Source organism: Alosa alosa, chromosome 7 (genome assembly GCF_017589495.1).
Source record: "Alosa alosa isolate M-15738 ecotype Scorff River chromosome 7, AALO_Geno_1.1, whole genome shotgun sequence".
In the NCBI taxonomy this organism is placed as follows: domain Eukaryota; kingdom Metazoa; phylum Chordata; class Actinopteri; order Clupeiformes; family Clupeidae; genus Alosa; species Alosa alosa.
Genome location: NC_063195.1, coordinates 27,212,762 through 27,236,611, shown reverse-complemented (window position 1 = coordinate 27,236,611; position 23,850 = coordinate 27,212,762). Strand labels below are relative to the sequence as shown.

Genomic DNA, 23,850 nt, shown 5'->3' with positions numbered 1-23,850 from the left:
CACAAACATGCACACACACATAAAAACACACACATGCAGGCACACGCACATCCTCATCTATGTGCAGCTAGATGGATCTAGTTCCATGGCTGGATCCGTGTGTAAACTGGGCCTGAATATATGAATGGACAGGATTCACAGATATGTATTGAGACAGTGATTCATCATCACAGGTAGATCAGTAGATCATCTGAACTGCCTTCGAGTGCAAAGAGCATGATGTCATGGCTCAAGTTAACATGGCAAAGCATGGATGTGCAGTGTTAGTACAGAACTAGATGTACCGCAGAGCGGTACAAAATATGACCGCCGCCCAGTCCAGCACATTTTTTCCTTGTCAAATTGTGTTCATTTCCTACTTTGTTCCTTTTTTGTGTGTTTGTAATTGAGTGTCTGCAGAGTGTGTGGTTGTTTTTGTGTATATGTGTTTTGTGTGTGAGTGTGTGTGTGCGTGTGTTTGTGTATGTAGGTGTGTTTTGTGTGTGTGTGTGTGTGCATGTGTTTGTGTATGTAGGTGTGTTTGTATGTGTGGGTGCATGTGTGTGTGTGTGTGTGTGTATGTTTGTTTATGTGTTTGTGTGCGTGTTTGTGCGTGTCGTGTGTGTGTGCATGTATGTGTGTGTGCATGTGTAGTGTGTGTATGTGTGTGCGCGCACGTGTGTGTGTCTTTATGTATGTGTACATAAATAAAGCAAATCAGGGAACCACCTACTCTTTGCGATAAGTGCCATGGGATCTTTAACAACCATGGTGATTCAGGACCTCAATTTAACATTCATGCAAAGGAAAACATCTCCTGCAGTACAGTGTCCCTGTCACTGCAATAGGACATTGGGATTTTATACAACCCCACCCCCATCTTGCCTGTTCATAATTCTGAGAAATTCTTGAATTGTGTGCATGTGTGCGTGTTTATGTTTGTGTGTGTGTGTGTGCGTGCTTGTGTGTTTGTCTGCGTATGTGTGTTTGTGCATGTGCATCCATGTGTACATATGTCTACTGTGTGATACGTATGATTACTGTGAATGTATGTGTGTGCGTGTGTATCTGTTTATGCACATGTGTGCACATGGAATGGATTAACATGACCCCTGGAGGCAAACATACAGAAAAAAATTGGTCATCCTAGGCCCCACGGTTCTCAAGATATTCACAGAAAACTGTGTCTGCCCTACCCTCCTTCGGGGGTCCAGTCCAGCGGGGGGGGGCTACAGATCAAAACTTAAAAACGATGGTTCCATGCTATCCATGTGGGGTTACATGCCCACTAAGTTTAGGTGTACCCGGTCTTTCAGTGTCCCAGGAATCCTTGTTGGTGTACGGTCACTAAATGTACACATAAATTATTTTATTGTAAGGCCCCCATGAACGAAAGTTCACAAAACTTGGCATGCATTCGAAGGTGTCATAATGATCCTACACTTTCAATTTCATGCAGTTTTGACCATGTCAGCCAGAGATATTGTGATGAAAACACCTAATTTTTTTTTTTGCTTTTTAATTTTTAACTAGGTGGTGCTATACATGAAATAAGTGGTAATGGGATGGGTTGACATGCCCCTTAAGACCAACATACAAAAAAGGTGGACTTCCTAGGCCCCACGGTTCTCGAGATATTCACAGAAAACTGTCTCCGCCACCTACAGGCCAGTTGGTGTATAGTAATTTATTGTGTGGCCCCCATGAATGGAATTCCACCGAAACTTGGCGTGCATTCAGAGGGTGTCATAATGATCCTACACTTCCAATTTCGTGCAGTTTTGACTATGTTAGGTCACAGATACCTTCAATTACAACACCTCATTTTTACTTTTTTGTGTTTAACTAGGAGCGCTATACATGAAATGAGTGGTTATGGAATGGGTTGACATGGCCCCTTGAGATCAACATACAAAAAAAAAATGGTCCTTCTAAACCCTACGGTTCTCGAGATATTCCCAGAAAACTGTGTCTGCCCTACCCTCCTTTCGGGGGGTCCAGTCCAGCGGAAAAACGAAAAACGATGGTTCCATGCTATCCATGTGGGGTTACATGCCCACCAAGTTTTGTGTACCCCGGTCTTTCAGTGTCCCGGGAATCCTTGACGGAAATTTGGACATGCGAAAAAGAAAAAAAAAAAAAAATCTGACTAAACCTATATGACCGCTGCTTCGCTGCGCAGCGGTCATAATAACATCTGGGGCTTGCTAACTGTCCTCACACTCTGCCTACTGCCTACTATGCCTTTTCATTTCTGACACGTGCAAAAAAGGACATCTACTGAAAACTCACGCAAAGTTCTTAGTTTTGTTATAGAGAAAATCATTTACTCTGTATCTTGAGGTCCTCTGGTAAACCTCAGCAGTGGCAAGTGTCATGTTTGTGATTGAGATAGACTGACCAACTAGCTTCAAAACGTCACAGCGTGATGGAAAAAAACTGATAACAAGACAAGACCCAACAAAGTTTACTCAGAATTCACCATTTACTGAGAGCTCTTGTGTGTGTTCGGAGAGTTGATGGTGAGTCCATTCTAGTGCTGGCATATTAATCATTAGTTATGAGTTTTTAAGACAACAAACTTCAATTTCTGACACCCTTTCCTCAGGCTTTGCACTGACTGACAACATTTGAGGTTTTTTTTCTCTTCAGGCAACATTTCACAACATCATTTGTCTAGTTACCAACAATTTCAGTAAAACCAACTCTTTATAAAACAAACGTGAAAATAAAAAAAAAGAATAAAACTCCCTTTAATATGCACTGGATCATTTTTCAAGTAACTTCCTTTTCTAACGTATGTTGGTAACAAAACAATACTGTATACAAACACAAAAATGCTACATTAATGTAAACAAGATATAAAAATGATTCGCATGGTAATAAAACCAGTATATTTGCTTTTTCAAATTCCTTTTTTTCTTATGTGGTTTCTTAATCCATTTTTGTTAACTGACCTCCATCAAGTTGACAGACACAATTGACTTCATACATATATGGCAACATAACATTCAAACACTTAAGTCCATTAAAAGAGATTAGTGGTTTTGGTGTTGGTGTTGACGTAGACACAGGATGTCGCCTCTGTTTGACAGACATGCATTTTTGCCACTGCGTTCATAATTTGTTTCCCTTGCACATGTTCCGAGTTCATCTTTTGTGTTTCTTCTGTTTGAACTGGGGCTCAAGTAGGGAGGTGTACAAACCACCGTCAGGTTGTTCCACTGCAAGATTTCTGCTTTCTTTTTTTTTTTTTTTGCGGTGGACTGTCAAGATTTGACGGGCTCCAAAGTGTCTCCTCTCGCTTACTCTCTTCTCTTTCTTTGTCCTCAGAGTGCTGTTTTAAGAGTGTGTGTATTGTATTGGGTTTGTCCTCAGAGTGCTGTTTTAAGAGTGTGTGTATTGTGTTGGGTTTTTTTTTTTAAGGAAAAAAAAAAAAGAACAACCAAAAGAAAACTGAAATAAATATAGATGAGCGCATGGACAGAGACACCAAAACAAAGAGAAGGGTAGCCAATAATAACAGGATTCTTACAGCTGAAGCCAAAACACACTTTCAAGGCATTAGTAAGAAGGTGCTGGCGTAAAAGTAAAAAAAATGAAATAAAATAAAGGTCTGGAGATAAGGAGATGGGGAGGGCACATTGTGTGGGAGAAAGGGCAGGAGGAATGGAGAAAGGGCAGGAGGAATGGAGTCACTTTTTTCTTTTTCTTCTTCTTGTCTTTGTTTCGTTCGGCACGGTTCCTATCCATCCCTCATACCAGACAAAGAGGCTGAAGAGACGCTGGGCGACAAGTACAATAAGTTTGGGGGGCTTTTTTCTGTGGAGAGGTGGGGTGGAGCTGAAGCGTTGCTATTAGTGGCAGTCCAGTCTTCAACCCCGCCCCCGCCCCCAAACCTGCTCTCCCTTGTGGTGTTCTTGTGGAGGGGCAGAGGGGGGTGGTGGTGGTGGTGGTGGTAACAGCCTTGCTCCTGTGTGTATGTGTTATATGCCTTTAGGAGACTGAAAGGAAATAGGATTTTGTGGGGCGTTGAGATGGGAGAGAAAGATGCGGAGATATAACACAGAGCAGAGATACAGAGAGAGAGAGAGAGAGAGAGAGACAGAGAAGGAAAGAGACAGAAAGAGAGAGAGAGAAGTGTGGAGGTCTACAAAAGTACTGTAAGGAATCAGCTGCAGGTCTGTGGGTGTGGTGTGGTGGGGTGTTGTGTGATGTGATGTGATGTGGCGTGGCGTGGCGAGGGCAGGTCATCTAGGAGAGGATGTTGGACATGAACTCATAAAACCGCTTGGAGTATTGTTCCGGGTTCACGGTGGAGATCTCTGCGCCAGCCTGTGGGAGACGGAAATGAACAGCTCAGTGGCGCGATGTGGCACGAGGGAACGGCAGAGTTCAGCAGCTGATGAATCATGGTGCCACCCATGATGCCACCCAACGCTTTAGATATAAATAGGGCAGAGGTGGCGCCACACTATCATGCTCACAGCTTTCTACTTCCTTGGGACGCCCACAGATGCCTTTTAGTATGGATGCATTCTCTCCATTCTCGGATGAGAGTTTAATATAACAAAATCGATGGTGATTGCAATATAACAAAATCAAATCAACAGTCGAACTAAACAACCTTTCCAAAGCCCCCATTTTGTCAAATTACTTCATACACATTTGACAAGGATCAACGTATTGCTGGCCGTAAATCTGGCCATACTAGTTCGTTTTTGATTAAGTGTTCACCTTCACGGTTTTCAGGCAAACCATGTAAATGTAATTACATAAAGTATGAATGACTAATCAGGCCATCGACATTTCAAACAAGACTTTCTGGCTCATTTGGTTATTCATGTTCTATCTGAGTCAGCAGCTGATAACTTCAGCCTTGCAACCCTGCCAAGAGTCCAAGCACTCGGGTTGTGGCTCTCATTATTCTAGCAAAGCCCCTTCAAACCAGCTTTATAATAGTCAAAGTAATGGGCAAATGCCCATTCAAGCTAGCTTTATAGTGATAAAATAATGGTTAAAGGACCATTCACGCTGGCATTATAATGACTAAGTGATGGGGAGATATTGTAGGCAATCTGTGCTGCTGCTGACAACACTATGTTTCAGTCTGCAATTAACAATTACTCTGAACAAATGCAAGGGCCACAAAACCATTAACATTTTTCCCCACCCACCACTCACTCCTTTATCTACTGCAGAGACCAACAGAAAATACCTAGAAATACATCTAGAGACTATGAATGTGTTGAGGCTCACCCCATGTTTCACAGTTTTGGCAGCATGTGCAGCTTTCTTCTTCGCATCATAGTGTGTGAGGATGTCAATAATGGCCATAAAGTACACTTCTTTCTTCACCACACCTGAGGCAGAGAAAGGAGAAACTCAAGTCAAAAAATCATGTCAGATCACGTATGCTACATATTTTGGGCAGGTGAAATTTGACAAAAAGTAATGAATCATCAAAATATACAGAACAACAAACATGTCGGAGTATACAGAGTAAAGTCCATATAATCTACTAACCTGGAAAATCCAGACCCTGGTAATCTAGAAAGATTAAGGGTCTGGCCACAAACGATGTAATGGCCCAACTCGAGGGGCGGCAACAAGCATGCATTTAAAAATATCACTGCACGCAATTGGATAACACTAGACCATGTTAACTCTGAATGATTTCGGACTTTGACGCAATCGGATAACACTACGGCCAATGTGTACTGTCCTCCAACTTTGCAGCGCTGTATTCATCAGTTTAGCTGGTTCCCCGGGATGCAAGGGGTAAAAGTAACGTGCATCATTGCTCATTGCCAGAGTGTCTCGCAGAGACAATTCCATTGTGCTCTCGCGAGAACTCTTGATTTCCAGGGTAATAATGTACATATACAGAAAGTAAATAAACGAGAGGGAGTCCATATATATATATATATATATATATATATATATATATATATATATCAGTTAGTATAAATGCTGTATAAATACACCCATTAACGGTCCTCTGTACTGACCATCGTGACTCTTGATGGCGTATACGTCCACCGACGGGTCAAACTCGCCGGGCCCGAAGAAGCCGCCGAAGTTGAGAGGGTTGCCGGGGCTGTCGGGCGGGGTGCCGAACGAGCCGGTCATGGGCCCGCCATCAGCATCGTAGTCGTCCTCGTCGCCGGCGGCGCCCTCCACGTCCATCTCTTCCTGCTCGGCCCTCTCCACGTCATGGATGCCCACCAGCAGGCTGTAGTCCATGATCTTCAGCGTGGCCAGGAACTAAGAGAGAGGGAGGGAGAGAGCGAGAGAGGGAGGAGCGGAGAGGGAGAGAAGGACAGAGATGAAGGGGAAGAAAGAGAGAGGAAGAGAGAGAGAGGAAGAGAGAGAGGGAGGAAGGGAGAGAGAGGGACAGAGAGGAAGGGGGGGAGAGAGAGAGAGAGAGAGAGAAAGAGCGAGAGGGGGAGAGGAAAGAGAAAGAGAGAGATGGAGGGAGGAAAGAAGAGTCAGTCAGTCAGGGTACACAAAGAGAAGGAATAAAAAGATGTGTAGGATATGATGTATGAATATGATTGAATACAATACACAATGATGATTGACAAGAGGAGAAGGAGGAGGAGGGAGAAGTAGGAGGAGGATGAAGAGGATATGGATGGATATGCTTTTATTACTTGGATGTGAGACAACAAATGTCAAATGTTACAAGCTACAATGAAGAAATGAGTCAGCGAGTCACAACACAATGCACTGTCTGGAGGAGGAGGGGGGAGCGGAGGTGTTTGGGTTTGCTTGTTTAACATGAGAGTGAGAGAACCAGGGTCAAAGATCCCCAGGGAGATGGAGGAGGATGGAGGAGGAGGAGGAGGAGTATGAATCTGAGAAGTGACTGGTGCTATGCTAACGAAGCTAAATGGAATGACTCATACCTCTACGTCCCGTTTTAACTTGTCCAGGAATAACTTTTTGTTGTCATCGCCAATCTGGAGCTTCTGGCCTTCGTTCAGGAAGTCGTTATCTTTGAATGTTGGAAGGTCCTTTGCCTGAGAAGAAGTTATTTAAATTCAATTAAATAAAAAAATATTTATTTCTTATATAATACATATGATATCTCAAATGTAAAGGTAGTCATAGATATACATTCATCAGTCTGCATATTACAATATGATAGGATTTTCAGTTAGACTTTATAGGCAACCTAATTTTGCCTGAGAGTTGAACATGTTGTGGTATGACATGTTGTGGGTTGAAGTAAAGGCTTACTTTTTCCTTGTCACTGGCTTCCCTGGACACTGTAGACCCCTAAACAAATAAGAGAAACGTTCAGACAATTCAGTTGACAGTTACAATATTTCCAAGATGGCCGGATATGTTTACAGCAACATACTGCACTTCAAAATCAGTGGTAGCCAATAAATGAAGAGTTCAGATGCAAAGTCCATCTTTACAAATGTGTAAAATGTGCATGTTGTTTTATTGTCAATTCCAGGTCATTTCTATCAAACTGCCATTTTGAGAGAGAGAGAGAGAGAGAGAGAGAGAGAGAGAGAGAGAGAGAGAGAGAGAGAGAGAGAGAGAGAGAGAGAGAGAGAGAGAGAGAGAGAGAGAGAGAGAGAGAGAGAGAGAGAGAGAGAGAGAGAGAGAGAGAGAGAGAGAGAGAGAGAGAGAGAGAGAGAGAGAGAGAGAGAGAGAGAGAGAGAGAGAGAGAGAGAGAGAGAGAGAGAGAGAGAGAGAGAGAGAGAGAGAGAGAGAGAGAGAGAGAGAGAGAGAGAGAGAGAGAGAGAGAGAGAGAGAGAGAGAGAGAGAGAGAGAGAGAGAGAGAGAGAGAGAGAGAGAGAGAGAGAGAGAGAGAGAGAGAGAGAGAGAGAGAGAGAGAGAGAGAGAGAGAGAGAGAGAGAGAGAGAGAGAGAGAGAGAGAGAGAGAGAGAGAGAGAGAGAGAGAGAGAGAGAGAGAGAGAGAGAGAGAGAGAGAGAGAGAGAGAGAGAGAGAGAGAGAGAGAGAGAGAGAGAGAGAGAGAGAGAGAGAGAGAGAGAGAGAGAGAGAGAGAGAGAGAGAGAGAGAGAGAGAGAGAGAGAGAGAGAGAGAGAGAGAGAGAGAGAGAGAGAGAGAGAGAGAGAGAGAGAGAGAGAGAGAGAGAGAGAGAGAGAGAGAGAGAGAGAGAGAGAGAGAGAGAGAGAGAGAGAGAGAGAGAGAGAGAGAGAGAGAGAGAGAGAGAGAGAGAGAGAGAGAGAGAGAGAGAGAGAGAGAGAGAGAGAGAGAGAGAGAGAGAGAGAGAGAGAGAGAGAGAGAGAGAGAGAGAGAGAGAGAGAGAGAGAGAGAGAGAGAGAGAGAGAGAGAGAGAGAGAGAGAGAGAGAGAGAGAGAGAGAGAGAGAGAGAGAGAGAGAGAGAGAGAGAGAGAGAGAGAGAGAGAGAGAGAGAGAGAGAGAGAGAGAGAGAGAGAGAGAGAGAGAGAGAGAGAGAGAGAGAGAGAGAGAGAGAGAGAGAGAGAGAGAGAGAGAGAGAGAGAGAGAGAAACAAACAAATGTAATGAAATAGCACTTGCACCCACCACCACCACCCCACCCCAAGCACCTTTCCTTATCTGACGGGCTGACGTTGAGGATGAAAGGCTAAGGACGTCATGAGACCCAGCCAGCGGCAGCTCCTCTCTAAGACTTCATACACAGTCACTGTCCCACAACTGTCACAGTTTACGCTCCCTTTTCACACGCAAATAGACACCTTGATCCGTTTAGTCTGTATTCGTAAGCTAGAAGTTAACGGACAAAAGAACGGACAAAATAGAGAGAGAAACTGACGGAGGCTATTCGGTTTTTACCGTTGAGCATAAAACACAGAACTTTCCACCATATAGGGGCTGACTGTCAGGGAGAATGAATTTTTGAATGAAAGAGTGTAGCGAACACGATTATCATTAGCACGACCAGACCAGTTACCATCGTTAGAATATTGAGAAAAATGAAATAACATAGTAGTAAATGACTTCTTCACAATACATACGGAATGACTTCTTCACAATACATACGGAATGACAACACACATTCCGTTCATCCTGTATGGCACAGGACAGGTGTGATGTCAAGTTAGGTCAGGTGTGGTGCACTGCCCACATAGGCTCCAGGTGGAGCCATAACAATCAGGCGTACCTTCAGGTCATATTTGCGATGCACGGTGAGCCGGTGGCTGAAGACGTTGCGCGTCACCACCATGTACGTCTCCACGCCATCAACTGTTAGCCGGTACATCCCTAAGAACTGCGGGAGCAGTGTGTTGCCGTGACATTCCACGATGAACTGTGAGCATCCGGAAGAGTGGAGAGTCAATGAGGACCAGGAAGAACCACATACACTGATAGACCTCATAGAAAAATGCCCAATACATCTAACCCAGCGGAAACATATAGGCTATAAAATTGCTGAATAATGTATGCTTGAGTGTTTTTCAAGGGCAGGGGCTGTCTGAGTTATTTCCATACTGAATTATGCAAAATGTTTGTAAGTTTTCAGTACTTTCTAAAATGTCATTCATGGGATACAAACAGGGGCCAAGCAGTGGTCTCTTACCTGGTGGTATTTCTTGAGGATGTTGTGCATCTCGGCGATGTCCTCGCTGGAGACGGTCTTGATGACGAAGTGCCGGTCGTACGTGGACAAGAAGCGGTTTCCGAACCGGCCCTGCGAGTCACTGTTGAGGGGAGCACTCCTCGTCAACGAGTTCTGCACCAATCAGAGACAGAGCGGGGCATCAGAGGCAGTCGGTGCATGGGGAACACAGCAGAGGAAACAAGGGAGAAAAAGAAGTGAATGGATGTATGTATGTATGTATGTATGTATGTATGTATGTATGAGAAGACGAGCGCCTGATAAAAAAAGGATGCCAAGTTGAGGTTTGGGCTGTTTGAGCTGTAAAGTGCCTTGAGACCAGTGGTGGACCGTCAGGGCCTTCAAGGCCTTCTCTGAAGGACTAACTATTTTCAAACGAATGAAAAATAATAGTAACTTTATTAACATTTTACTTTACCATTTATTATTCGCTTATTCTTGTCCTTCCCGATCGTTCTTGACTAGGCTAAACATATCCTACCGCTGTCCGCTATATTTGATTGACAGATTGCGTGAACAAATAGTGAGGGCGTGCGATACATTTTTATCCAATCACGTGTCTTCCCTTGTTAAGGCCCGCATCAGGCCTTCACAAGGAATCACTGCGTTTTCGGTACCTAAGCAACCATTAGAAATCATATGTTTGGATTTGGGTAGATTGATGGCTACATCTGACTGATTAGCCAATCAAATCGACCTATTATGGCGAGGAAGGCAGGTCTGACTGCAGCTGGGCCTGCAATGTTCTAAAAGAATACCGGAACCGTTCATCACGAATTTTGGCGTATCTATTTGACTTGAGGAACCCATTGAGCATCTTCTGTCAGTCAGACTGACATTCACTGGAAAAGTACATGTCACACTGGCATGGCTTTGGTTATAGCTATGGACAGTATATTGACCGTTTTTGTTTAAAAAAATATATATTGATAAGCCTTCATTAAAGCAAAATTATATAATGTAAAGTTACAGTGTCAACTGGACTACATGTTAGCAAGATGCACATAATGTCAGCTAGCTCTGCACGTAGCTGGTCAGTAGCCTATGCAGGAATTGGTAAGTTTTGTTTCATGTTTATTTGATAACATAGACTTGTAATACAGTACATGCTTGTAATCTGGCCCTTTTCTTTATAAAAAGTGTTTTTGTGCTGCTTGCAAACCGCAGTGCTTGGTTACTACTAGATTGTATGCTAGCTTGAAGTTGTGTGTGAGTTGATGTGGCTTTGGTGAAGCTTTCTGGATCGGCATCTATGTGAAAATTGTCATTTGCCTTGGTTTCCTGCCCTGCTATAGTCTGACTATTTATATATCTGTGTTTTGTGGACATTATTAGTGAAATCAATGGCGTGGCCATCAGACATTATGAAATAGGCAACAAGCAGTAGTAGCAGCATAGGGCAATACATTTTCTGACTTTTATGTTTAATATCATGGTGGTGTGCTGAGAAATTTTCTTAGCATTTTCTGTTGAGACACTTTCTCATAAATGGGTCATTCCACGTCAATTCAACCAGGGCCCACGCACTTAGGTATCAAAAAATTCTGAAAAAATTACCAGGTGTACCTATGTTACCCAGGAGACACACTGTAAAATTACTCTTATGTAAGATCAATACTTTCCAAGATACAGCCAGTTTTAAAGGGGAGGGGGTGTCGATTTTGTTCGGCTCTTTTTGGTCAAAGTTCACAAGCCCACAGCAAGAACTAAACCATGTAGGAGGCTCAAAATTTTGCATGCTGGTACATAAATAGGAATAGTATGTAGCAAAATCGTCACGTTTGGTCTGGATAATCCTGCATGGTCATAGCTGTCCCTCAAAGTTGATACAAATTTTATTGGAGTTTTTGGCTGGGTTCTGGTTAAGCCTTCAGAAGACCTAAGTGCGTGGGCCCTGGTTGAACTGACGTGAAATGACCCAAATACGTTTGGCAAACATTGTAGGATAGCCTACTGTAGTTCCACATTAGCTTTTGAGTAATCAGAGCAGCAGCACAACCTAAAACAGTTGCACTGTAACGTTAACGTTAAAGCTACAGCTAAGTAGGAGAGCCCTACAAACAGTCTGAAGCAAGTTTGCTGATGTCAGATTAAACTATTAAATGAACACATCATTGTAGACCTGTGGCAGTTATGTGCGTGCAAGTCATGAACGTAGTTAGGCAACCGATTGCCTAAATATTTCAAAATAGTCTGCACAAACCCATACTTGAGCGCACTAAATTGCACGTCTTCACCAGACAGTAGTAGGCAGCAGATTAATGAATATGGGTGATAAATAAGTAGCCTAGCCTAGTAGCCTATTCACTTTGCTGCTGATAAGGATGATGGTCAGGTGCTATTCGCCTAATAAAGATCTAAGCAATGCGGAATTCAGCTAATAAAGATCTAAGCAATGTGGAATTCAGCTTGGAACATTAATTGTTTGTCTAACGAAGATTCTAGAGTGGTAGGCCTACACAGATTTGCGTGAGAAAGAGAAAACTTTTCCCCCCACCGTGAAATGCTGTGAAATTGCACATTTTAACGCTGAAATGCAAAAAAAATCTTCGGGGGGTATCCCCCCCCGGAACATCCCCCTATTATTATTTTTTGTCAAAAAATAGTCATCATTGAAGGCCTCTGACCACTGAACGCACGGTCCGCCACTGCTTGAGACGTATTATCTTATGTGATTAAACACCATATAAATAAAACTGAACTGAGCTGAACAGCCAGAGTTGAGATTAGATGAGGAAGACAATATGAAAAGGGAAAAGAGAAAACACAGAAGAGTCTTCATCAGAGAAGTAGAATCCAGACGGTGGCAGTGAGGGCGTAGGATTGAAACCGAACCAATATGCAGCCAATGATACAGCAGCACTACATGACTCTCAGGTAGCTACTTCAAAATAGCAACTGGGGGAAAAGCCAGACGAAAGAGTGCTAACAGATTTGGGAAAAGCACAAATGGAGTGGCTATGGGCAGATGCAGGACCATCATTATAAAACAATGGGGAATGAACACGCAGAAGTTTTATAGTAATGGGGTGGAGAGGGGTGGGGGACTCCTACACGAATCAAGACATTTCAGAGGTGACGGCCGTGTGGATGGAACCCCCCACACACATACACACACACCCACACAGAAAGTTCCAAGTGGGCAATTAACAACTTTATCCAGATTAAGGAATGACAAATGGCTCCTAATACTTAGAGGAGCTTAATGACTGCGGCCCTACTTGGCTGAGGAAATAAAATCACTGATAAATACAATCCTGGCCAACATCCAGTGGTGAGTTAACGGCTGGAGTTGATTGCCATTCCGTAAGGGTCCTAGAGAGCAGACACACTAAATGCATCCCACCAAAAGCTTCGGCAGGCCAGACATCTCTCCTCACCTGGTAGTCCTGGTCATCTATGCCGAAGCGTTCCCTCAGATTACGAAACACCATGGGACAATACTCCTTGAATTTGAAGCGGCTCGGCAGGTTTTCCCTGCAGAAGACAGGAATGTTGTGAAGACACATACAGACGTCAAAGAGGGCATGCTTTACGTAAGACACACATGTGAGTGACTAGTGAAGGGCCTTGATACGTACTTGTTAAATAGGTGGTTGTCCACTTTGATCTTGCTGTAGGCTTTAAAATCATCAGGCATTAGCATAACTGGGACAGGGACATTGCTCAGCTCGTTGATCTGCAACACAGACATGGAGAAATGGGTGAATTGATTCAGTGGAGAACAGACACACAGTTTCACAGTTATTGACTGCATCTAGGTACACTGTGCTCAATGTGAATCTGATAGGCCATTATTTTCCAAAACAGTCATTAGATTTGTGATAAAAAACTGTAATCATGCATGCTAGGAGCGTAGGCAGAAATCAATTAATGAATAAGTAAAAACATGAAAACAAAAAACACCCAAATGGACCCGAGCCTAAGCTCCATTGAAAGGAAACCAGTTATAGAAAGATCCACTTGAAACACAAATGTTCAACACCAGCCCAAGCATCAGACTCTAGTAAGTCACCTTACTAAGGCTGGCCCTCAATCTCTAAGCACCAATACCCCCCTTCGATGAGTTTGAGATGGACTAGAAACCCACACAAAGAGATTTTCAAATACAAACGTAGCCTAGCCTACCCCTTTTTCCAAGCTTCAAAGTGCCTTTTTGATTCAGCAAAGTGTTATTGAGAGTGTGATAAACCACAATAAAACAGGACTGGCGTCAGGTTTCGCCCCAATGTGATATTTAATGGTTTTTTTTTTAATCAGGTTTTGATAAAAAAAAAAGTCATATTGGTAATCAGTCACAAAAATAATTTCATTTTAAGTCATAATATTGGCATCGTGACAACACTACTGATCAATGCAACCAGATAGCCTGAGTGCTGCCAATCATCTGGGTCCATCTTATTGATGTAGCACAGGTAATGCAGGTTGGCCAGGATCTTAGAACAACACTTCCTTATTTGACTAACTGATAAACATCATGATGTTGTGAATGTTAGGAAGGAAATAAGTTATTCAAATGCTTTTTTTTGCCAATCCTTTTCTCATCAACTTGTGCATGAATCTGAGGAAAATAGCCTGCTTCCGTTCTGCTTTTCTAGGTGACATTGCAAGCATGGAGACCGATCATTTTAATATAGGCCTAGCCCATTCCTGAACTTCCTCAGAAAACAAAACTGATATGATTTTAATATGTTTGTGAACAGCCTAACCTTTAAAGAAAAGTGTTTATCAGCTAATTCACATGTTACGGTTCATAGCAGATGATGAAAAAAAAAAACCTCCCTCTCAGCAATACATTGAACATTAAGTGACTGTAAACATTATTAGGTGCATGGTAATGCACTCAGCTCTTCTTTCAGTTATTACTGTCTAGATCAGCAAAAACAAGACTGCTAAAATGTAGTCATGACAAGTTGTTGGTGTCTCTCTCATATGACTCAGGTTTTTCCCTGCATAAGCATAACCATCTAACATTCTGACAGTAAGGTTTGTTATGTGGCAGTTACATCATTGTGTATACAAAAGCGGTTTAGAATTCTAGGCGCTGGTTGATGTGTTTCACCTGCCCGTTTGTGCAACTAAAGCAGAGTTATAGACCATGAGGAAGTACACTGCTTGAGCCGTGCATGGGATACTAAAAGCTCCTACAGCGCTTTCAGTGGTCTCACTAAACGAGCAGTCTACGGGTCTGATGGAGGGAAAAGATCGATTTCATTAAATGCACGAGTTCCTTGCATTTTTACTGTTGGTGTATTTTAAAACGTGTTGTATTTTAGTATTATTCAATGTAAGGTTTATGTGTAATTAGGCTAGATTATTAAAAACAAACGAAAACGGCGCAGATATCAGTGCCGAGCACTACAAACAATGGACCGCAAATCGAGTCACACCCCTTTCAACCCAAGACGCACGAGACACACCACTACACTCCTCTGAGACCGTAGCAATGACATGCCAGGCGTTAAGTCGTGCAAGTCGCGCTCGCAAGACATTTCCAATGCCCTTGCCAACGAAGAGTATTTATATATCTGTCCAGACTGACACCTAAGCCGCCAGTTTCTTATTCGAGAAGTGGCTGTTTCGAAACACTAAGATCTAACTTGTCTGTGCCATTAGTTCAGATACTTTTACGTTAGCTTGCGTTAGCACACATATCGAACCTGAGAAGTTTTCAACACACAACTGTAATAATATAAAATAGCGTTATACATTTCATTAAATGCTGATAAATGCATGTATTCTAATGTTTGCAACATAACATTAAACATAAGATTTTTTTTCCAGTAACAGTAGCTTGCAGTTGGCTAACTGACGTTAGTCTGTCTAACGTTAGATGTCTAGTTTCTGACTAGCAAACATTAGCAATCACGAATGTAGGATGCAAGTCAGCTGCCATTATTTACCGTATGGTTGACACCCCACATTAGAACGCTGAGAATGGGTTCGCTTGCACGGAAAAGTTTTACTTTCTGTCCAATAAAATGTTTCTTTTTCGTCTTCGTTTTGCTGGCGCTCACCGGCCCTGTGCTCGTACAATTGGATGACATGTCTCTTCAAGTGAATATTAGGCAACGCAGACAGCAAGAGAGCTAGCAAGTCAGCTAGCAAGCCAGCTAATCTGTAGCTGGATACGAAATGGACAGCAAAATTGAAGATGACAGGTACTTGGCAATCTATAAGTTCATTATCGGATATGCAAGTTGTCCCAGTAGCAATTTCCTGGAGAAAAAGAGGGTTCCTGGAGAAAATTAACGGGATTGCATTTTGCGCCGTCACCACCCTTCCTCTGCTGCAGGCCACGGATCAGTCCGGAGCGGCGCACAGACCAGCTGGCATAGATGGCTAGCGTAGCTAGCTAGCCGGCCATCTAACCAACGTTACAAGCAGGCTTGACTGCAGCCACGGTTGAGTCTTCGCAGGCAAACAAACTGCCGCTGAACAAAACGCCTACTCTCTGTTGCAGTTCCAGAAAAAACAAAAAAGAAAATGTTTTTTAGAAGTTTAATAATCCCATTTTGATGAGCTTCATATAGTTGTCACCAGCTTCGGGATCTCCCCAAGATGGCGTCCACGGTACATTTTGCGCTGAAGCGCACCTACAACTGGTGAACAGCAGAACTGCCGTGTCTGTTGCTCTTGTTGCGTGCATTACTTGTTCAGATGCGCTGAATCAATCAGCTACCAAGGAGGGTGGGGTCATAATTTTGTTGACCAGGGGACAGTCATCGAAATGAAATCTGATTAAAATGGATATTTCACTATATAATGCAGAGCAGACAGAAAAAGTTCACCTCCCACCTATTTTGTGCAGCCTCTCTTTTGTGATAAACAACACTGCTCTTTGACATGTTTACATTGTGCATACCCCCTTCCATTCACACAGAATAAACTTGAAAATCTCGAAAAGTAGCCTACCACACATTTATGATCACATCACGCATTACTAATACATATTCAACATTTACTACAAACTAAAACATGTCAATTTATATTGTATTATGTAGTATTGTATTATATTATATTATATTATATTATATTATATTATATTATATTACAGAATGTCTGGCCAGATGCATGGTTAAGAGGGGATGTCGTGACGATGGAAACAATACCACGTGACTAGACTGGGCAGGTCGTCTTGTAGGCTAGATGTGCGTAAGAAAGAACTGTGTATTCTGGCGCCGCTGCGGTAATAGTCACAAAGGATAGCCTCATGCTTCAGGCTCATTCGTGTCAAGAAAGTGCATTTTTTATGCCAAAACAGGTAGGATCTTAAGTGGGTGCGGGTGTATGAGTGTTAGGCGTTTTCGGTTTGCTTTGTTGATTAGACGTAATCTTGCAGAAGTGCAAAATCCATGGGCTTGTGCTCATAGGGCTACGCTACTTTCTGTTTTAGGATCCCGATACGACTAGCCAGCCAGTGAAGTTTAAGATGGCCGCGTTGGATTCAGTTATTCCATCACATCTCTCTTTTGTTTCATATGTGTATTGTGTCGTGACAGTGTTCACGCAAACCTTATGTTGCAGCCTTTTTGTTTTGTGAAATTATACGTTAAACGTTTGTCTTCTCCCCGTAGGTCAATTTAGCTACGGCTAACTAGTCAGCTTCGCTAAGCCTACTGTTTTGATGGTTAAATGACATGCCGTGTTTATCTCTTTTAATTTTCAGACAGAGCCCTCTAACGTATATTTTTCGTTCTTTTTACAATTCCCAATATATAATAGAGGCGCACTTACTGGAGTGGGAAAATTAACGTGCTAAGGCTTTTCTCTGTCTGTATCTTCATTGCTATTGTATGTTAATATGACGCCTTATTTCACCTATTCTAGATCCTACCGGCAGGATAACATGCATAAAACCAAAAGAATCAAAATTACGGATTTAAATCCAAACCTGATATGTCCACTCTGCGTGGGGTATTTCATTGATGCCACCACCATTGTAGAGTGTCTGCATTCATGTAAGTCCGCCGTTTAACTCAAACATACACACATCTGATGTTCTATGATCAGCTATACATTGTTAACGTCATGCCTTCACAGGAAATCACTTGACTCAATGTTTAAACATATGTAGCCATGCACATCTATAGCACATTGGTGTTTGTCAGCATATCAGTGTTCATACTCTCTTTTACCCTGTGAGGTTAGTGTAGGCGATGCAGAATCATCTCCAGGTAACTGTAAATGTCACCAGATGGATGGACACCAGTGGTAATAGTTGTAAATGCTCTAGCAGCAGGGCTAGATAGATATTGTGAACATTGTGGAGTACCAATACAGTGTGCAGTAATAAACATTTGCTCCATGTGCAGACTGCAAGAGCTGTATTGTTTCTTTCCTGGAGAGAAACAACTACTGTCCACAGTGTGATGGCCAAGGACAAAAGAGGCCCACACAGCTCAGTATCAGGTTGGTAATCTCACCCAGGATTCTGTGAACTTGTGTATTGCATGTGAATGTGTCTGAGATATCGGTCTAAGTGGATATTCCTGAATGTTTTGTAATTAATGGATACTTATGTGCATTTCTTTGGACACCATACTGATGTATGTAGAACAAGCAAAGCTTTATACTATTCCTTCTTCTCTTGTTGCCGTTATGAACAGGCATGCTGATTTGTTTAACTGGTATCATGCTCAGTTTTTCTTCTCTTGTGTATGCTGTCTACATAACTTATATTGTGTTGCATAGTCTTGGTACCCTACATATTTTAAATGTATGGATATATGTGCCTCTGCAGGTCAGACCAAGCCCTCCAGGACATCGTTTACAAGCTTGTTCCAGGACTATTTAAAGGTGAGGCTTTACATTAGTTTCTTTACGAGGCCCCATTATCTAATAGATCAGGGGTTTTCAGCCAGTGGTCTGTGACGTAGGGGTGTAAAGGTATACGTACTTTAACAGTAATCAACATTAGGCTTTTTTGCATTTGAACCAGGTTTTGAACATATTAAGTGGGGGACCATATGTCAGTTTAGTCAATGAACGTCAAAAACCATTTGACACCTTTTCAAAATACTATTCCCGTTGAGCATCAGCCATATTGTCAGTGAATGTTAGGCTTGCAGTACCTTTAGGCTAACCGTGCCGAAAATCAACCAAACCACCAATTGACTTCCAAACCGAGGTACACACAGAACCATGGTTTTTGTGTACCGTTACACCCCTACCCTGAACGCACTGCAGGTGGTCCCTGACCATGCATTCGGTAGTGTAATTTCACTGTTGGAGCAGTGGTCCTCAGGTTGATTTTGTTAATCAGAATGGTGATACCTTGGTCCCAATCAGTTGAAAAGCCATGTAGTAGAGGCATCTAGATCATGTTAGGTGCTTACTTGCGGGGCTGCACTCTTGTTAAAGGGGAATTCTGGCGTTTTTTTCACATAGATCTGCTTCTCAAGGTCACTGAGTACTGTCGGTACGAAGAAAAAAAACCCTGAAAACAGTTAAGAGTTGCTGCAGCCAGGCAGCTACAGTGCTTCATGCTGGGTGCATGTTCATGAGCAGTAGATGCTGCTGGTGAAAAGGGATTAACTGAACTTGATGTTAGTTATGATATCATAATCACATTTTTCTCAGAAAATGAGCTGAATTACATTTATGTAGGTGCCAGTGTTTAGTGTATAGAGGCAATTGGATTCTGTGTTTCTTGCAGAGGTCAACTTTGATGTAGATGTGTATAAGAAAAGTTAGGGGAGTGGCTGCTCGTCCACAGATGATTGTGCATAAACCTGTCTCTAACACAGTTCCAATTTCACTCTCTCTCTCTCTCTCTCTCTCTCTCTCTTTCTGTCTCTCTCGCTCTTTCTGTCTCTTTCTCGCTCTCTTTCTGTCTCTCTCTCTCTCTTGCAGATGAGATGAAAAGAAGACGAGACTTCTATGCAGGTCACCCAGCTGCAAATGGTTAGCTCACACACCCTGCTTTTCCAGATTCTGATGAAAAGTGCAGATGAGTCGCCCTACTGTATATCTAGTTTATTACAGCCTGACACAATGTACAATATAGACATATACCGGTACATGTGTGTCGAATGTGTTCAAACCTTTGAAATCGAGTTGATGCCTTATAAGGCAAAGCTGAGTCATAAATCAGTGCTGAAGAGATGGACATTAGAGAGCTAATGTGAAGATATAAGTGGGTTTGAGATTGATAGCAAGCCTTCTCCATATCAATTTTCAACAACACTGAAAATACTACACTTTGAATGAGTGGCTTCCTTAGTCTGCATGTACTCCAGACAAATGCCCCATAGTCTCATCTTGCCCCATGAGACTGCACTGTGGTAGGATAGATTTCAGCTCACACAGATGTTAAAAAGAAACATGCTTGGACTGTCTCTGTGGAAGCATGTGTTTCTTAACAAGACAGCAATCGAGCCTGACAAATCTTAGTTTGTGTGGAAACAGAAATTATGAAGGAACAGCACTTGCAAGTAAGAATGTGAGCTTGTAAACTTTTAAGAGTATCTTCATGTGAAGCCAAGGCATTCAACCCTCTCCATCTGTGTGTGTGTGTGTGTGTGTGTGTGTGTGCACATGTACTTGTGTGCATTTGTGTGTGTGTTGTGTCCCAGGATTAGACACTAGAAATGGGGGAGTGAGGGAAAAGGAGAAGAGCATCATCGCAGAGGATGAGATCATCAGCCTCTCCATACAGTTCCACAGGAAAAACAGGTAGGAAGAGCATTGTAATCACTGGTAGCTTTTCAGCTAAACACAGCTATCTTACCCCATGGTCTGCAAAGTCCCATGAAGATGAGATGGCTTCAAAGATGTAGGCTACATGATTTTGTGTTTTAGTAATGTTTGATTGTATAGCAAATTTAAAAGGGATTCTCACACACACAATTTAATCAGATGTGTTGAAGTGGCTGTGTTGGAAGTTATGTAAATGCATCCGTAAAGGCGGAGGGTTGCTGGTTCGAACCCCGACCAGTAGGCACGGCTGAAGTGCCCTTGAGCAAGGCACCTAACCCCTCACTGCTGTTGATGCAGGCAGCTCACTGCTCTGGGATTAGTGTGTGCTTCACCTCACTGTGTGTACACTGTGTGCTCTGTGTGTTTCACTAATTCACGTATTGGGATAAATGCAGAGACCCAATTTCCCTCACGGGATCAAAAGAGTAGATATACTTATACTTAAAAATGCTTAAATGCAATTTTTCACATAGATCTGTTTCTTGAGGTCACCAAGTACTGTCGGTATGAAAACAATCGGTTTTACCTAGCTTGAGTTGCTAGTTCCAACAGCTAAAGCTGCCAGGCAGCTACAGCGCTACACTCTAAGGGCATGAGCATGGGGGCTCACGAATATGCCGCCACAGTGTAGCGCCGTAGCTGCCTGGATGCGTTAGCTACTGGAACTAGCCCCTCGAGCTAGGTAAAACCGATTGTTTTAGTTTTCTTTTCGTACCGACAATACTCGGTGACCTTGCAAAACGGAGATCTATGTGAAAAATCACCAGATTTCTCCTTTTAAAATGAAGATGGTTAAAGGCTGTGATTTTATATATTCATTTACCTTTTCAATTGTTTCTCAGCAATGATCTCAAATCATCAGATACAAAAGACTCAGATGGAGAAATGGTAAGCATTTCCGCTTATGGCTGTTTAAATGTGGAACTAGTCATCAGACTGTCACAGATTTTGTGTTGGTAAGCTCCATGTTTTATGTCATTGGCCATTCTCTTTCCCTCCAGACCAATAGCAAACGTTTCCTGCGTTGCCCGGCAGCCATGACGGTCACCCACCTAGTCAAGTTCCTGAGAAGCAAGATGGACATTCCCAGCACATACAGGGTAACGTCATTTGAGCTCCACCTCCTCCACCCATACCCTCTCCACCTCAATGCAGCTGCTATGGAGCGTATCTAGTTCTGCCATTACAGCTAGATTTGAACTTGGTAGTCACAAAAATGTCTTTATCACTATAATATGAGGCAACTGGCAAGGGCTTGACTGTGAGGTAGTCCATCCATGCATGTTATGTTATTTTATGCTGTGTAGATGCAGAGTTGCATATTTCAGGAAAATGAAAACACATTTGTTTTTACTGTTAAGAGCTTGTAAACAAAACACCCATTTTTTTCAGGACAAGTAGCCTTGAATGTTGATTTTAATAGCAATTTGAAGGCTTTTGACAACATGTCTGCACAAGAACAGGTGAAGGGTCATTCAACGTTGTACCTCTCTATGTTTTCTAATGGGTGGTTAATTACTTGCTTCTGTCATGGACATTGATGTGGAAGGGAAGGGAGCCACCGTATATATGCCATCGCAGAACTGCAGTGTTGCAAACCATCGCTGTGTGACCTGTCGAGTGTCTTGTAAATATTTAATGGTTAGACATAACATGAATAAATGGGCTCTTAAAAGCTCTTTACAGTCTGCGCTTAATTAACGCCATTCATCCATGTCGAAGCCTAATGATTCAGTCAATGTTGATTGCATCTCCTCCAAATAGGATTTCTTGACTCCTCTTTTATGGTTAGGCCTAATTGAAAAGCAATTAAGAATTAATTGGCACAAATTAAATGGTGTCTTTAACTGAAGTGAGTAATTGTGTGGGGGAGTGCGTGAGCTCTATCATAATGGTCTGTATGAGGCGAGTGTTTGTGCTGTTTGGCCTGACATTGATGCACCTCTCCTCTCCTGCTCCATCAGATTGAAGTTTTGTATGAAGATGAGCTCCTCAAAGACTATTACACACTAATGGACATTGCCTACATCTACACATGGAGACAAGTAAGAGATCTTACAGCCTTCGTACCCAAGCAAATTAGATCAGCTCTGAATGAGAATTGTTTCTGCAGAATAATGACATGGGTGCACTGAAGCATCCTGTCAGCCTGTTCAGTGGATGTTCATTTTTAGATGCCATTTTGACTAAATTACTTAGGTCAATTTTTTTTCTGTGATGGTTTTGTGGCAAATCTCTCAAGTGTGGAGACTATTTCTATGAATATTTTGACACAGATTTTGTATTTTCTTTAGATTTTTTTTTAAAATGAATATTTTTTTGCTGTGGATATTTTTTGCATAGTGTTTTTGTTGTAAATGTTTTTCTGAAGCGGCCCTAATTGCCCCGTCCCTTCCAGAACGGCCCCCTCCCGCTGCAGTACCGTGTCCAGCCCACCTGTAAGCGCCGCCGGCCATCCAGCACCTCCGTCCTGTCCCCTCTCCCCCACTCGGACGGCGTCTCCGAGAGCGACTCGCAGAGCGACAAGCCGCTCAGTCCGCCAGCCACCCCGCCGGGTCAGTCGGCCCTCCCAACCCCAGCCCAGTCCAACCCTGGCACTGCCCACAGCAGCGCTCAGGTGCGCCCCCTACCCAACATGGCTGGGAACAACAACAACAACAACAACAACAACAACAACAAAACCAGAAGAACTGCAGCCATGGTCCTGTCGGAGATGGGTAGACCACAACCTCCCAACACTCCTCAAATTCACCTCATCCAGCTGAACTCGCACCCAGTCTCTACGTTAGTGAAAAGTGGCTGAAGACTGACTGCTTTTAATGAGGACTCACACGTACAAGACTTAAACAAAAGACTGCCTGCTTTATTGACAACAATAGCATAGACCAGGCATATCCTTTTTTTTGTATACAGATATGTATATAATTGTATATATTGCTGTATGATACAATGAATCATATGTATCAAATCATATGAGTGCGGAAAAAAAAAAATGTTTGAGATGGGCACGTGTCGTGTCCTGTGTTGTCTACACTCCGCACACAGTGAAATGACAAACCATCAATCCCAAATCTATAGCAGATTATGGAGTATCTACTCACCATATGCCATTTGTTATTATATGTTACATTGACAAGATGTATCCTTATTTATCCCATGTCTCCGTGGTTACAAGAGCAGTCACTTGGCGTTGTTGGCGATGTTTTTTTTTTTTTTTTTTTTTTTTTGTTGGCGATGAAAAAAAAAAAAAAAAAAAAAAAAAACACACTTGAATGCACTACAATTAGAATGTAATCAAAATGCTTCATGCAAGAAGGCAGCTGGAATTGTAAAAAGAACTGACTGCATTTAGTGTTTTTTTTTTTTTTTGTAGAGAATGGAGGGCTCAAAGCGCTCTATACAATAACACAAAAAACCCTGAGTCACAACCATGTTACAAATGGCCCCACAGACTTAACATGACCAAAAGCACTTGACAAAGTGAAGCATTCAAGTTAAAAACCCTTTAATATTATGAGGGGTCTGAACTGTAATACTGTACAATACTATCAATTGTATGTACCAAACGAGAATTATTCTGTATT

At 42.5% G+C, this 23,850-nt stretch overlaps 2 protein-coding genes across 2 annotated transcripts; one reads left to right on the top strand and one right to left on the bottom strand.

The window, feature by feature from the left end:
* Nucleotides 1–2,445: 2,445 nt before the first annotated feature.
* LOC125297239 (phosphatidylinositol 5-phosphate 4-kinase type-2 beta) lies at nt 2,446–16,181 on the bottom strand. Its single transcript, XM_048247458.1, has 10 exons — nt 15,469–16,181; nt 13,147–13,244; nt 12,946–13,042; nt 9,527–9,679; nt 9,110–9,256; nt 7,225–7,263; nt 6,891–7,004; nt 5,991–6,246; nt 5,239–5,342; nt 2,446–4,314 (listed from the first exon to the last, which is right to left on the bottom strand). The coding sequence occupies exons 1-10, from the start codon at nt 15,610–15,612 to the stop codon at nt 4,234–4,236; spliced, it is 1,233 nt and encodes a 410-aa protein (XP_048103415.1). The 5' UTR covers nt 15,613–16,181; the 3' UTR covers nt 2,446–4,233.
* A 515-nt stretch (nt 16,182–16,696) lies between these two features.
* LOC125297240 (polycomb complex protein BMI-1-like) lies at nt 16,697–23,496 on the top strand. Its single transcript, XM_048247459.1, has 10 exons — nt 16,697–16,829; nt 17,396–17,526; nt 17,881–17,977; nt 18,309–18,364; nt 19,421–19,471; nt 20,143–20,242; nt 21,109–21,154; nt 21,268–21,366; nt 22,231–22,311; nt 22,665–23,496. Exons 2-10 carry the CDS (start codon nt 17,415–17,417, stop codon nt 23,067–23,069), a joined length of 1,047 nt encoding a protein of 348 aa, XP_048103416.1. The 5' UTR covers nt 16,697–16,829; nt 17,396–17,414; the 3' UTR covers nt 23,070–23,496.
* Nucleotides 23,497–23,850: the final 354 nt, after the last annotated feature.